The sequence below is a fragment of the Rhinolophus hipposideros genome (genome assembly GCF_964194185.1).
Source record: "Rhinolophus hipposideros genome assembly, chromosome: 21".
In the NCBI taxonomy this organism is placed as follows: domain Eukaryota; kingdom Metazoa; phylum Chordata; class Mammalia; order Chiroptera; family Rhinolophidae; genus Rhinolophus; species Rhinolophus hipposideros.
Window position 1 is genome coordinate 42,637,209 of NC_138067.1, and position 16,416 is coordinate 42,653,624.

At 43.5% G+C, this 16,416-nt stretch overlaps 1 protein-coding gene across 1 annotated transcript in view; it reads left to right on the forward strand.

Annotated features, from left to right (window-relative positions):
- The window catches only part of SAE1 (SUMO1 activating enzyme subunit 1), a 63,307-nt gene that overhangs the window by 13,464 nt on the left and 33,427 nt on the right, over positions 1-16,416 (forward strand). Inside the window, exons 3-5 of the mRNA XM_081030434.1 lie at positions 4,899-5,072; positions 7,148-7,290; positions 8,811-8,910. Coding sequence (XP_080886560.1) covers positions 4,899-5,072; positions 7,148-7,290; positions 8,811-8,910 — 417 coding nt within the window. The remainder of the gene's footprint in view (positions 1-4,898; positions 5,073-7,147; positions 7,291-8,810; positions 8,911-16,416) is intronic.

Consider the following 16,416-nt stretch of genomic DNA (forward strand, 5'->3'; position numbering starts at 1 on the left):
GTTGTCTTCTTCTGGAACATCGTCATAACTCTCCAAACCCCGGATTCCTGCTTGAATTTCTTGCGACTCCATTTCCTGTAGAACCATTGACCCCAGTCTCATGTCCAGCAACAAAGCTCTCCTTAAACGAGCACGTCTTGTCCATGTAGCTCGTGGTGCATTGGCAACACAGCCGTCAGTGATTTCATCCCAGGAATTCTTCACCCAAGTCCCGACCTCTTCCAGGCTAGGCTTCACAAAGTTTCCAGGCTGATTTCTCTCCGTTCTATTTTCAATGTAGTCATTGATTTCCATGCGCAAATGGTCCTTGAATGGCTTGTTTGTTGCAATATCAAGAGTCTGGAGATAGGCGGTCATTCCTACGGGAATCATTATTTGATCTATTCTTCTCTCTGCACGGAAGTGCTTCATGTCTTTAGCGCGGTGAGTCCTGGCTGAATCCCAGACTAGCAGACCTCTTTGGCCACCTTGCTAAACAAGTGGGGGCATTAAATCAACCCACTTCCTTACAACTGCTTGCGTGCACAGGCTTTTTTGGTTTCAAGAACATAAACGCCTGAAATACATTCAACCTTATCTTTCTTGCCCTTAGTGATGATTAGAGGTGGGGCTTTCTTTCCATCCAGACGAATTGCCAAAATACAGGTAATACGTGCACTTTCATAACCAGTAGAGGGAATGGAGATTGACGAGGCACCTCTCTGATCAATTGTCGTTTGAGATCCTTGGGCCATAAACACTGCAGTTTCATCCATTGCAATCGTGTTGGAGAGTTGGCACTTAGGAAAGTCGATGCCATCAACAAAGGACTTGAATGCAAGTGCACGTTTAATAACTTCAGTATCTTCCAGCTTGAACAGTGTTATCGATCTTTTCAGAGACATTTCATATTGCTGAAGGAAGCCATCCAGCCAGTGTGGTGATGCTTTGTATCTGGGGATATTTCTAACTGTGGTGGCACTGCAAGGGCAAATGCTTGAATATCAGCCCTGCGCACAACCAAAGCCTTTGCTCTCCTGTCAGCAATCCATTCACAGATGATGTCTTCCAGCTCAGGAAATAATGGTTGCCGACGTGATCCACACCTTTGCTTCTTAATATTTCCCTCCTCCACCTGTTGACTGAGGTTACTGTACTCTGCTCGCCATTTTCGGACCGACTTCTCTTTACAGAAAGCCATAAGATTCTTGGCCCGGAGTCCTCCACGATTCCTTTCTTGTACTCGACGGAATCGCTTTCTTTTTTCACTCATCTTGTCTGGGCATCAAAATGTTATTCCCTTAAAATCTACCATTAAATCAAGTGTTGAAGACTTACGAGACAGGAGTGGCAACAAAAATGATGACAGTTAAGAATGATGGTCCACACAAAAGCGACGAAAAATTGCAGGCACCTAAATTCAGAAAACGTTTCTTTATTTCATGAGTGCATTAAGCACGTCCATTACAACACACGACGTATTGAATTATGAAGATTCATATTAGACACAACTATTTCCGTTCGTTATCAAGTGCACACGTTATTCGAGCGTTGTGTCTGTACTCTGATTGGTCATTCGGCAATAAGTCTCGAGTTCATCTGTTTACATAGGCATTTACCTCTCGTCCCAAGGCACCCACTTGGGTATTTACAAATAATTATAATTTATATTATCATGTAAGTATTAATGTCAATAGTAATATTTATATTGTATATTAATTTTTTTAATTCAATGCGTCCATTGTGTGTTGCAATGGACGTACTAAATGCGTCCATCTGGCTGACGATCTTAACGGGCTTATTTTGGGGGTAGGGCGTATATTACGAGCCTCCTGAAAAATCATGCTAGGTCTTTCTGGGAAATACGGTAGGAATGGTTTAAGCATAGGCTGCTTTGACATCTGCCCAACTACAGTGCCCCCTAGAGGCAGGAGCACCCCATCTCGAGGAAGAATTGGTTTGCAATGCTGAGAGGGTAAGAGTGGCCACACAAGGAAGGCTATTTCCTAAACTTGGAGGCCCTTGCCATGGAAAAGGGAAACCACTCGAGGACGGTGGCTTCCTCATCTGGTTGGGGGAATCCAAGATGGCGGAACAGCACTGTAACACTGAGGGGTGCCTGATAGAGTTCTGTTACCCCCAGTCCAGTGATGAATGCTAGCTGGTGTTGGAGTGCATAGACAGAAAGGCCTAACGGAGGTTCACAGGCCTGTCTGTGCCTTAGAATATTCAGTGAGCTTTTAAAAACCAAAGTTCTCCAAGTGAGAAGAACAGGGAAGGTTGAGAACCACTAGCTTTATAACCTGTTCCCAGTCAGCTTGACTCCATCTCACAAATGTTGTAGTTCAGGAACACTCTGTGTTTGGCCTGCCCTTTGCAATTTGCTTGTTTCTCTGAGTAGGAACATTCCAGGGGGACAGCGTAGAAGCTTTGTAATCGTGCAGACTTGGGATCAAAACCCACATCCTTGAGCTGGGCAAGGGACCTGACCTCTCAGAGACTCATTTTGCTCACCTAGTAAATGAGGATATGAATTCCTGCCCCTTAGAGTTTTTTTTCATTTTGTTTACACCAACAAGCATCCAAGAGCAGCTGCTGCCACCCTGAAGTATTTTCTCTAGGTCCTGGCGATACAAAGATGCACAGCATTTGGTTCCCATTCTCAAATTTTTTCCAGAAATCAGAGTGGGCTCCCTGAATCAGGTCATGGTAACAGGACATGAAAGTCTTTTCTAGAATTTTGACCTGAGCTGAGTCTTAAAGAACGAGTAGAGGTGTATAAGTTGAGGGACTGTGTTTTAGGCAGGGGACATAAGCAGTGGCACAAAGCAGCATGAAAGAAATAGAGTCTAACAAGCAGTTTGGTGTTTTTAGCATGTTTTTAGAGTTTTTACAAACCCAAAGAGCTGGGGGGGGCGCGAGCAGGTTACAGGTAGGTCCACGTCATGAAGAGCCTGCTGGCAAGCAGTGCCATAAGCTTTTACGTAAACCTCTGGGTGATAAGGATTCATTGAAGCGTTTCCAGCGGGAAGGAGTGACCTGGTCAGCTTTGGCTTTCGGTACAACACTGATTACAGCTATGGTCGGCACGAGATACAGGGTAGACCACTTAGAAGGCTTCTTCAGTTTTGGTGAGAGATGGAAAGGGTCTGAGTAGTGCTACTGGTGATAGGACAAGAAGCACACAGAGATGAGAAAAAACTTAGGTGGTAGAACTGATGGGATTGTACATGGGGGCATAAGGAGAGCAAGAAATAACTTGAGCAGTGAAGCTTACTAAAGGTGCTGGACACATCTAAGGGCTGTCATATTATGTCGTTTAGTCCTCCCTACAACCCTGAGATGTAGGGATTCCCATTCCTGTTTTACAGCTAAGAAGACCGAGGGAAAGGAAGTTGAAGTATTGGCCCACTCAGGGTCGCAGTTGTTAGTGATACAATGACCCAGTCAGCCTGACTCCTGGCAAGGCCCATTCTCTTAGGACCTTAACAGGTGGCTACTATCAAGGAAATACCAAGGATATAAAGACGAGGTTTGTGGTTCAGGTGACTAGATGGGTGGTTGGTGGGCTCGTTAACAGAGACAGCCAATACAGGAGTCGAATATGAAGGGCCTGTGGGATATCCAGGAGGAAATACTTGGTGGGCAGTTACGACTCAGAGAATTCAAGAAGTAATCTGTCAGAGCGATTTGAGAAATACCAGAAGATTTTGGTAGAAACTGCAGGAGGAATTGAGTTGGCTTATGGATCTATACAGAGTGAAAAGATAATTCTGAGATGGAAACCTTGGGAACAGTCACTTAGGAGCGCCCATATAGAGACTGGACTGTCTGCGAGGGAGGAGGAAAGTCAGGGTCTGAAAGGCCAAGGGAGCAGAGCGCAGGTAGTAATAACACTGATGGAGTGATGAGTAAGTGCAATATTTTTATTAACAGCTACATTTTACATGTGATTCCCTCATACTTGCTCAAGGTTACACATAAGTGGTTGAGCCAGGATTTGAATCCTGCTTGAACTATGCCAGAGACTTGCTCTTAACCAGTATGATGTAGAGCCTCTTGGTTCGTAGCGAGAGCTCTGAAGAAGCAGGCTGGATGGATCAAAGATGCCGTGAGAGGGCTGGCCTTGAATGGGAAGAGGACCCGCTCATTTTCTTGGAAGAAAGGTAGTAAGAGAGAGTGTGTGCTGTGGATAGTTGGCAGGAGGTGAGGAGGGGAGAGTACTTCTGGTGAACCAGTCTTGGTGAAGCTGGCAAGGTCATACTTACAGATGAGGGTTGAATTAGATGTTTGACATGGGAAGAAATGCTTCGTGAACAGTATGGTGTCCATAATCTTACTGGTGACTGTCAAATGATTATATTATCTGTCTGAGGCTCTGCGATGTCCAGTCTTATGGGTGAAATAGGCCTCTGTTCCAGCCCCCCACTCATCTCCTCTGAGTTGTGATTGAATTTAAGAGAGCTGGTTTCAAGCATTCTTGTCTGGCTTTTTTTTGCCCCGATCTAATTTTAAACCATTTGTAGGCAGGGACTTCATCCTTGAAACTATTTATGTTTGTCTCTTAATGCTCAGAGTTGGGCACATGGAAGGTATTTGGTAAATTCTTATTACTGATAAATAGGCCATTTTGTTAACACTTTAAAAAATGTAAGTATAAGAAAGAATGGACTTTTGGGTTTAGAGTGAGTTTTCTTCATAAACACAAGGGGGTGCTCTTTAACCGTCAATGCCCAGTAAAAGTTAAATGTCTATTTTAAAGCCTCAGACAGCAAGAGTGTAGAGAGTCTGCATTAGGCAAATTCCTGCGGGAACAGTAATGCAATTAGATGGTAGGTATTTTAGCTATCCTTTAAAAGTTCATTGTCTTTGAGATTTGTTTTCCCTCAAATTGAAGTATTTAAAAAAACTCTTCCTAGGTATCTCTGGAAGACCCCGGAGCTCAGTTCCTGATCCGGACTGGGTCCGTTGGCCGAAACAGGGCCGAAGCCTCTCTGGAGCGAGCCCAGAATCTCAACCCCATGGTGGATGTGAAGGTGGACACTGAGAATATAGAAAAGAAGCCTGAGTCGTTTTTCACTCAGTTTGATGCTGTAAGTTTCATAGAGTGTGTACGATCTGTGGGAATTCAGCAGGTTAAAGCACTGGTCATATGTATAGTGGATATACGAGAGCGTTATAACAAATCTCGAGTTCTGAGCTTTCACCCAAGTAAGTGTGTAAGTTGTGTTCTTTAAAGTTAGCATACCGCTTTAGTAGATAGAATGTGTTGGTAGGTAGTTGGATCTGCTTAGCTGTGAGTTGCTGTCTGTTGGTTTCTTTGGGCATATGTTCGCCTGGACCAGGTTTCATCATCGGTGTTTTGTCTTCTTTCCAGAATCTGCTTTGATAAATTTTTATTGCGAATGTTTTCTCCCAAAAACTTAACAAGTGGGTGATTCACTTCTGCAGCAGTCGTTTTTTTTTTGTTGTTTGTTAGAAATATCAAACTACAGCTTGTGTTTTGTCTTTAAAAAGAGCACACCTGATCTTGATCTGTCTCTTTCACACAGCCACTTGGGCCATGTTGCCATGGATAACTAGACCAAATCACTGTACTCACAGGCCAAATGAGGCGTATCCAACCTCATTTGGTTTCGCCGCCAAATCTTATGCAGAGGTGAAAGGATAAGTTAAATTCTGTTTCAATGTCTGTGACCTTTCAGACATGGTTCCCTGTACCCTGGGACAAAGCTATACAAATGTTGGATAACCGTGAAGTATTCACAGATGATCTACTTGGTTTTTAAATGAAAGGTCCATTACACAAGAGGTTAGAATTTGGGTTGAGTAGTTTGTTTTTCGCACTGTTATTATTTCATATGTGCGTCTGTTCAAATATGAGCACAGAATGATGGATCGTCTGTGCATTTTGTCTTTTTCCCCCCTTTTTAATTCATTCTATTTTGTAACTCCAAATACTGGAACATTTTCCATTTGGACAAAAGGCTTCTTTTCATTTCTTTATTCATAGTAACCACATTTGGTTTATTCTAAGTGTCCTTTAAACTTCTAGCAATTAGAGAGAAGCTTTGTTAGAACTGAAGCATCGCTCCAGTTGCTTGCATGTGCACGGGCAAGCATGCCTGCCTCAAAGGCCATCTTTGACTGGTCCCTAGTAGGTTTGACAGTCACTTCTGACTCTGCAGGCTTCCATTTGGTCAGTTGATTGCATGTTCAACTGTGGGTGTCTTACCTTTTATATTTGCTTTTTCCTTGGGAGGCTGTGTCCTTTGAATGACACCAGAGGCACACATTTCTGAGTGTTATTTCAGTGTTCAGGCTGCCAGACAAGAGTAGAGAGTTTCTACCAAACGTGTCCTTGTGTAATTTCTTTTCTAACTTTTCTATGTTCAGAAGAGAACATGTGTAATTTAGAAGTTGTCTTCTTGGCGCTGATCAGAAAGTTTCTTCTGAAAAGATGGTGTTTTGTACAGTAAAATTTAGCCATTTCCAATACTTCAACTTATTGGAACAGAACCTACAGGCTTCAGAGCAGCATTGATATTCCACAGAGTAAATCACCAGTTCTGAATCTGAATGGGAGGTCACTTGGTCAGTAACCTTTTCTTTTGTCCTTATATTCAGATAAAATTTCACATGGAAAACTGGAAAAATAATCTGAACAGGACTAGTTTATCATCTTCATCTTAGCATATCAATCAAAAGAAGGGGAGAGAAAAAAAATGCCCTTGTGTTTCAACGTGGCCTTTGGGTCCATTTAAAAAACAAGTTTTGCTTCTCGCTGTAGCTTATTCTGATTTTAATATATTTAACCACTTAGAAGTAATTTACACTAAGTTATTACTGTCTTTTTCCTTTTTATGAAATGTGGTTTATATACATTTCCTGGATCACGGGGAACCAAATTCATTGAATGGCTTTTACTTTCTATCTAAACACATTTTGTTTTGGTTGCAGAAAGTCTCATAATTTACATTTTCCACATACTGAAACCTGCAACTTTTCTTTTGTCTTCTAACCATAGGATCCAAAGAACCTGTTGTACCAGTTTGAAACTAGCTTTAGACATGCCCAGAGAGACTGTTCATTAAGATTTATTGAGACATCAGGGCAGTGATTCACAGTTTGCAAAACTCACACCCAGCCAATTTCTTTCTTTCTGCAGGTATGTCTGACTTGCTGCTCCAAGGATGTGATAGTTAAAGTTGACCAGCTCTGTCACAAAAATAGCATCAAGTTCTTTACAGGAGATGTTTTTGGCTACCACGGATACACATTTGCCAATCTTGGAGAGCATGAATTTGTGGAGTAAGTGTTGGGAGAGGAGGAGAGAACATAACATTTTCAAAGTGTAGATTTATTCACTGATAGGAACTGAACTGTTTAAGAAAAGTATTTTACTATAACACTTAGAACATTGGGAAACCAATTCATTAATAGTTTAGGATACAGATATATGCGTTCAGAATTGTAGATGGGGCCGCTGCCTTCCAAACTCATGGTCTAATGTAAAGCATAAAGAAAGCGGAGTTCTAGGCAATCAAAGCACACCGACCACCTGAGGATTTGATCCGTCTGAACTTCAGAGGGTGAAGCACACTCTATTTTGGGAAGCCTTGCTTGGATTGTATACATTTGTTGCCCAGCTTGGGCTTGGGCGTTTTCAGGTTGAGAAATAGTAAAATGAATACGAAATAGATGACGGCACACTCAGCCAAAGTCTACGTTGGAAAAGCTCTAAGGTCCGGAGGCAGGTCTGGTGCAACCAACAGACAATAACCCTCTGGTTTTGAACATTGCGGTTGCAGAACGTGGTAATTCTCACATGATGAGACCTGCCGTGTTTTGAACTTACAGCTTCTAGATGAACTATGAAAGATGATACTGTAAAACTATATGAGTTGGGTTTCTGGCTGTAATTTTCTGACCACTGTCCTGCCCTCCTCCACCTGTGAGAGGTAAAGAGAGACCCTGCTGTGGCAGGTGGCACTTCCTACCCAGAGTGAAGAACTGCTTTCTTTAGTTCAGCTTTGTAGACAAGGCACTGAAATTTCTCTGGTCTGTAAGTTTCGTTTCTGTTTTGAAGTGGAAAGAAACAAAAAAGTTCAATGGAATTTTTAACTCAACATTATTAATTGGTAACATTAAGTAGACAAAATAAGGTTACAAGATTTAGATAAAATAAATATGATTGAACTACTAAGTCATGATTTGTACCCTACCATGTATTTTGTTTTATTTTTTTTCAGATTAACAAATTTTAGTTCAAACGGATCAAATCAATGACAAAATAGCATCATAATAAAGCTCTACTCTGCCATCTTGACCAGAAATCCTCTGGTCTGCAAGTTTCTTGCCTGTAAAATTGAGATGGGGGAAAGACAAACATGTTCAGAAGCTCTTGTAACTCTAATAACTAGAAAATTGCAGTTCTTTGGGCACATTTGAATGGATAAGTCATGGTAGAGAAAAGCAGTGCAGATTATTTGAATGTGAGTTCTCCATTGCAGAGGGGAGGAAGTCAGTTCGGCTATTTATTTCATGATTCAAGTGGAACATTCACAAAGTTTACTGAGAGCTTACTAAGCAGTGCGCTAAGCGATAGATGTTATTTCTTTTCTTACAAGCGTCCTGTCAGGGTTGTTACTCCCATATAGTGGGTAACGGGCTCACCAGTGGCCGAGCTGGGAGTTGAACCCAGGTCTGTCCGACTCCAAAGCTTTTGCTCTTAAGTGTCATCCTATTCTGTGAGCTGTTTTTGGTGCTCTTTTTGTTCTAATGGCATGATTCCTAGGGTAGAATGTATTTCTTCCCTTGTCACCCTCTAGGGAGAAAACCAAAGTTGCCAAAGTTAGCCAAGGAGTAGAAGATGGACCTGATACAAAGAGAGCAAAACTGGATTCATCTGAGACAACTATGGTCAAAAAGGTACGTGTACTGGCGGGGAGGGCAGGAAAGGGTGCGGGGGCAAGGGTCAGCAACCCTGGGGCCTTGTATGGGGCAGGCAATTACAATTTGCAGAGTGGGAAGCAAGTCTAGTAGGCTTGAAGGAAGGGGTGTGGAAAGACTGGGCCAGTGCTTGTCCCACTTACAGCGGGGGCAGCTGTTGCTTAGGGCCAGCCAGCTGAGCTATGACGGAATGTGTGGACCTGGGATGCCAGATGTGAGTTTTCAAGAGAATAAGACATGGAGATTTGTTTGTATGCTCTGTCTCAAACTTTGTAATACTGGCAAGCTACTCACCTTGGTTTAAATGCTGTTCTCGTCAACACTGGAGACTAAAGAGAACATGTCTGCAGGACTGATATGCTCTGTGGGCTACCGATTTGACCCCTGGTTTATGGAGTAATGTCAGAAAGACTGTTTTTGAGCTAAGGCCATTACTTTTGTTTTGTTTTGTTTTTTTAAAAAAGTCCTAAGTGGGCATGAGACAGTTTAAACTTGAATTGCTTTTGTTTTGTTTCTTTAAAGTTTTGTTTTGTTTTCATCAATCTTTCAAGAAGAAAAGCCTCAGTGTTGACAAATGTTATTAGGTGTATATTTTTAAACATATACTTAGACTCTACTTGGAATTAATACAGTAATTGAAATTCATTTTCTAGAAAGAGGAGTGGGATGAGAATCCGAGATGATGGTTTCCTAGCCAGTGGTGGGACCTGAGAAGGGAATCATATGATGGGGAAAAAAAGATGAAGTGGCCAGAATTGGTTTTGTTGACCGGAGAGAAAAGACACCACCAAGCCCATATTTACTCTTTGCTTTGTAGATTTAAATGTTGAGAAAGAAAAACAGCTGGTCAGAGCATCGAGTTAAAATTGCTCTGAAGGGGGGATTCTAAGAAGTGCAGAAACCACAAAAGAGATTGCAGAAAACCACAAAAGTGGAACTCTTCAAGTTTCCAGCAAGGCTGCATTGGAGTTTTTTCTTGCTCTTTATGTTTGTACTGGAATAGTTTGATGCTGTGTGATACAGAGGAATTATTAAGCCCTAATTTTAGTGTCTATTCACAGGACCATAATTATCCAGAGTGAACATTGGTGTTTTGGCCAAAACTTGAGTCCTTTTCTTTCTTCCTTTCTTTCTTTCCTTTTGAGGCCCAGTGGAGCCTTATCTGAATAGCTCCGTGAGTTTGGTGGGGGGAGATAAATTGTTAACTAACGGAGGAGTACAAAAGCAGCTTTGTGGGTGCTGTCAATTTATAAATCACACCCTCTTACAAGTGTGACACTTGGCCTTGGTGTGAAGGGTTTTATGGCTTAAGGGCTTCTCTGATTGAGGCGGGTCTTTCACATTCAAATGGAGAGAGTGCCTAGCTTTGTTAGCCCTTCACAGCTGGAAGTTTCCCTGGATTCAATTCTGACAGTGCCCACTGGGACGGATCTGGAAACCTCTTTTGGGAGCCACTTTATCTAGCTATGAGGAGAATGTGGGCAGCCCGGGCAGGCACTGTGAGGCCTTGCGTACCATTCCTGGGGCTCATCAGCCACAGAGCTCTTCGTGCAGCCTCTTCCTACATGGGGCCGAATTGGAAGGTATCAAAATATTCCCCAGCTGACATTGTTAGTCAGCTGTTTCACTTGGACAATTCAGGCTGGGATTCCAACCCCGAGCCCTTCAAGTTGCGAGGCATTCAGTGCATTCCTGATGACAATCCCTGGGATTCCAAACCTTGCCTTTGTGTGGCCTCACCAAGAGCTCTGGGGAAGAACTGCCTTGCCACCTTGTAATAACAGGCCTCCTCCATTTTGGCTGACTGCTCCATGGTTTGGAAGTTTCCTTCCAACTCAGTAATTCCTTGATTCAGATTCTGCCCTTTTGCCTAAATTGTAGGGAATAACTCGTTAGGTTACGCTCAGAGTGCAGGATGGGGGTGGGGAAGCAGCCACTTCCTGTTTCCTGTGAAAGGTTTCTGGTTAGGGTTCCCTTCCCCTCCCCCTTTTCCTTAGGTTCAACCAAATGTTGTAAAGCCACTTTTGCTTTAAGGTACACATTGTGCTCCTAAATTAGAAACGTTAAAAAACAAAGAGGAAAAACAGAGCTTGTGGTTTTCACACCGTCTAGGAAGACACTGGGCCTTTTTAGCACATGTGCCATCATGAGAAATACAGCAGTGGGGAAATGCGTAGCCCAGAGTGAGATGGGTGCTCAGGAGTTTGTTTGCCTCCTTTGGTGCCCGGGAGAAGTCATGAGACAGATTTCATCAGAATCGGATCTTGGGCACAAACCTGATGTAGCCACTAATGCACTGTAGATAAAGGCGAGAGCGATGGTTTGTGGTAGGAAGTATTCAGAAAGGTTGCCCAGAGGAAGAGTTGTTTAGAGTTGGTGTATGAAGGCCAATTTGTGCAGCACGGAAGCCAGGACCAGCATTCAGTCACAGGAAATAGGATCAACCAAAAGCACAGGTGTAGGACAGAGTGACTCTGGCTTCCCTCATTCCAGAACAGCCAGCTGTTGTACCTTTGAGTTGCAGATACCTGCTGTGTGTGCAAGACACTGTATTAGGTGCAGGGAAGCAGGGCCAGTCCTGTTGTCTCCATTTACAGCAGGTGCTGAAGCTAGGGACGTTAAATGACTTGTCTAAGACCGCGCTGCTCTGGTAGGAAGGAATAGATGGGGAGAGTGTAGACAGTGGCTTTAGTGTGTCGACTCACCCTGCTACTGACAAGGTGAGTCCCCTGCGAGTTTCTAGGATAATTCTAGGGTAAAGTTTTATAAGGATGGTAGGATAAAATACGTGAACATTGGGATTTTCCAGAAAAACTTTTCGGATTAAATGGCCTCCCCCATGCTCCCGTGTCACTGCTCATGTTTATTGTTAGGGGCTGCCTGACATGAGTAGATGTCTGCCATGAGTGGTTACTCGCCCTAGTAGCTCATTAAAAATTAAACGTAAAGTAGGATTTGTTCGTGACATGCTAAGAAATACAGATTTAATTTTAACCTCTGCTTCTGAAATAGTAGGTGACTAATTTGGGCACTGTTAATACTCTCTCATGAATTAGTTGTGAAATTCCACAGTGGAGTAGTGATTCATTAGTTTGATTCCCCCTCTCTGAGCAGTTTGTTGACAGCTCTCATCCTCCTCTCACCCCCATCCTTAAAGAAACATTCCTGGTGACTGACTAGTCTAATTCCTCCTCTTTTATGTGGCACCTTGATTTGTAATGCTGACTGCACTTCAGATTACTTGTCAGTGTCTCTCCCATTGGAGTTGAAGCTCCATAAGGACTGGGCAGTTTTGTCTACAGCTGTATTCCCAGTGCAGTGGAGTTGTGGGTGTTCTTGCAGGGTAATGTCACAACTCTGGAGGAGATTGTCATTTTAAAAAAGAATTACTGAATTAACTTTCTGTGTGATCAATTAAATAGATTAACCTTGTAGTACCTTAGTTTTCATAGTTAACTAGGTTATTTGAGCTGAGCTAAGAGAACACATTCCAAACAGGACAAGGGACTTGGCCAGAAATATTTAGAAGTAAGTCAGTGGGTTGCCTAGGCCGGAGCGCTCAGCGGCCAGAGGTTCAAAACCTGCTAAGTATCAGAATCACTTGGTTGGGGTAGGGGTGGGGCGGAAGGAAGGGAGAGCTGAGGAAATGGCGGAGTTCGGTGGACCGCTGATAGCAGGTTTTCCAGTGGGGCAATCATCGGGTGTGGGGTGTGAGGTGGGTGCTGGTGGTGCCTTGTCTCACAGGGGAAGCGTTTCTGGGCTCCAGGGATGAGGACAGGCAGTCCTTCCCAGCGTCACAGCACAGTCCAGATTGGTTTTTTTTATTGTAATTTTCTTTTTGAGATTTTATTGAGGAAGGGGAACAGGACTTTATTGGGGAACAATGTGTACTTCTAGGACTTTTTCCAAGCTAAGTTGTTGTCCTTTCCATCTTAGTTGTGGAGGGCGCAGCTCAGCTCCAGCTCCAGTTGCCATTGTTGCAGGGGGCGCAGCCCACCATCCCTTGCGGGAGTCGAACGGGCATCCTTGTGGTTGAGAGCCCACTGGCCCATATGGGAATCGAACCGGCAGCCGTTAGGAGCATGGAGCTCCAACCGCCTGAGCCACCAGGCTGGCCCCTTTATTGTGATATTTGATGCACAAAAATCATGCGACTTCATTGCAAGTTATGGAACACAAAGATAAAACTGTTCCACTTCAAAACCAACACATTTCCAGTACTGTTGTACCAATCCATGCGCTCCTCTCTCCTCCCCAGGGCTGCTGGTACATTTGTGTGGACTTAATAATGTGGACCTGGAAGGGGCGGATGTGGCCCTGCTTGGCAGGGGGTCTTACCATGTGTTTGTAAATCTAAACAAATGGAATAAAACTTACTGTGTGCAGTTGTGGGTCTGCATGAAGAAGGCTGTAGCCAGCCGTGTACCATCACCCAGTTTAAAGCGCACAGCATTACCGGTGTGGTCCCTTCTCAGCGTAAGCAACACGGCCCTCAGTCGTGTTCTCATTCCCATGCGTTTCTTTTCACTACATATGTATGCATTTCCCAGCAAGATGGAATTGTTTGATACGCTTTTTAACTTCTTAAAAACTAGTTTCATGTTCTATGTGTGCTGCCACCTGTTTTTTACGAGCAGCATTATTTTTGTGAGGCCATCTGTGTGTTTAGTTCTAGGGCTTTGCTGTCCATTATGATAGCCGCTAGCCACGTGTGGCTGTTTAAATTCAAATTAATCAAAATTAAATAAAATAAAAAATTCAGTTCTTCAACCTCACTGACCACATTTCAAGTGCTCAGTAACCACGTGTGGCTTTTTGGCATTCGTGTCGCAAAGCATAGACAGACCTTTCCATCACAGCAGGTTCCTTTGGACAACACTGCAGGACGTTCTCTTTTTCTGGCTGTAGCGTATTTGTTATGTCACTACCTCACCGTTTATTCTGCCATTGTTGGACATTTAGGTGTGTAAGTGTTTGCTGTTACAATCGGGCTGCAGTCAGTGCTTTGTGTGTATATAGCTAATCTCCTCGGGCAAATGTGTGATTTCTCTAGGGCACATAGACACGTGGGAGGAAGAGTGGGCTTCGTACATCTTCACCTTCACCAGACCCTGCTGCTGAATTACCCTTGGAGTTTTATCCATTTATGTTCCAGAACCAGCAGTTGGTGACGGTAACATGCGCTCACTTCATTCAGGGTCTTTGCCACTCTGCCGAGTGGGACAACTGTCTCCAATTGTGGTTGTCATTTGTTAGAATGCTTTTCAAAACTATAGTCTCCCATGAGTAGGTGTGGAAATTAGACCTAGAAATCCGTAGTTTTGAAAGTTGTTTCAATTCTGATTTACATTCAACTTTATAGCCAGAACGGTGTCACTTGTTGTAGATGTTTAGCCTGATTGAAAAAGTAACCTCAGTTCACAATCCCAAATACAGGAAACGGAACAAGTTGAGCGAATGTGAATCCTGCTCCCCAGGAATGAGTAACATTCCTTTCAGTATTCTTTCTATGCGTACGCATGATAAAATTGGAGTACCTATCAATGTACGTTGATACAAATAAAACATATAATGACCTAATGTACATGAAACATATATGTGTTGTCTTTTGCTTTTTTTTTTTTTATTATTCAATATGTTTTCATAAGCACCCCCCAGCTTTTATATCTGTTTTGAAGAGCATGGTTTTAAATAGCTGTGTAGGTTTTTCATTTTTGCCGTGCCGTAATCTATAGAACCGGTCTCCTGTTGCATTGAGGTTATTGCAGTTTCCCACTCTTCTAAATGGCTCGGCACAACACCATAATTTGATGGCTGATAGACTGTGTGGAGAATTCATCTTTTATATTTACTGTTGGGCTTTTTGGCAAATGAAAAGCAGGTTGGATCCTATCAGCTCACGGGTTTATTGAAAATCTAGTCTATTCAGCGCTGTACCTTTCACTGTGGCCTCTGCCTCAGGAAGCTTTGAGGAAAGGAGATCAGTTAAAGGTGTAAGAGGGCTTGTTATTAATCTTAACTTGACTGTCAGATTGAAATCCTTAAGGCTCAAAATCTCAGGGGAGGAATGGCTAGTGGAAGGGGGTATGTTAAGTATTCTAGACAGAGGGATCCCTGAGCCAAGGGCATGGAGAAGTGGGAGGGGTGAAAGAGGTGTGAAAGTTATGTTTTAGTGTGTTCATTCAGGCAGACGCTGTGCTGGGTGCTTCATCTGAGAGATCCTTCATTCCCTGAAAGCACTGCTGGTGAGGTGGGTAAGGCAGGCACCACCTTGTACAGATTAGGTGACTTGGTTAAGTTTTGTTTTATTTTTAATTGTTATAAGTGACAATAGTAGATTTCGGGTCATTTGAACAGCAACAACAAAAAGGGACATTAATTAGAGGCCCAAGAAGCATTGAATAACTACTGTGATCTGAGAAGGGCAAAGACCGGGCAGCTGGGGAGCCTCAGAGGCAGTAGGAATTTGGCCTTTCTCTTTAGAGCCCTGCCATTAATGTGTCTCTGTTTCCAACTTTCAAATTCTCAATTCCCAGGAGAGAAAATCTGGCCAGGCTTGGGCCGTGGGCCCTCCTGTGTGTCATCTGTGGCTAGAGGGCTGGTACATGTTATAGGCGGGGCCACTGCGGGAACTTCCCTGACAGTTGTTGTCACAGACAGGCCTAAGAGGTAGTAAATTCATTTGCCTGAGGTCACAAGTTAGTGGCAAAACAGGGAATTGTTCTGTTCTGCCCTCAGATTTGGGGAGGAAACGGGGCCTCTCTGCTTGGCCCTGGTGCTCTAAGTTCCCACTCTTTCCTTCTTCCAGCTGTTCTCCCTTGTAGGACCAAGGAAATTGCCTTCCTCTGCCCAGTTCTAGACCACAGTCTGGATACCTGGGACCCCAGAATCTCCTTCCCAGAAAACCCAGGCTATCACGGTCTTCTTCCCTAATCTGCCTCTGGAGTGCAGATCTCACCACAATGTCTGCATTCCTGGGCCTGGAGGGTGGATGTTTCGGTGGGAAAGTATGGGCTAGGGGGGCACACTCAAGTGCAGAGCCTCTTGCATTGTGGGACAGAGAAGGGGAAAAGGGTGGGGGCAGCTCTCCCAGTGCACCTCATTCTGGCACGGAACTCCCAACGAGTGTGAGAATTCCAAATTTGAACCTGGTCTTCCGGGTGGTTGTGGAGAAAGTATATTTGTCAAGGCAGAAGAATACAATATCTTTTATTTAATAGCTTGTTAGTGTGATTTATAACTAAATATGTTGACATGATCTATGGGTTTTCATTTGTACTCTTGCCCCAGGCCCTGAAAGTGTTAGAGGCGGGCCTGCCTGGGACTGAGACTCTAAAAATACAACTTTTCCCCCCTCGTTCATCATTAGTGGCCTAATGAATCAGTGGATTCTTAGCATGGCTCTTAGCCAGGCAAACTACAAAAACTCTGAATTAAGGTCTTGATAGTTTTTCAAACCTGAAAACACTTTGTTTCCTGATTGTG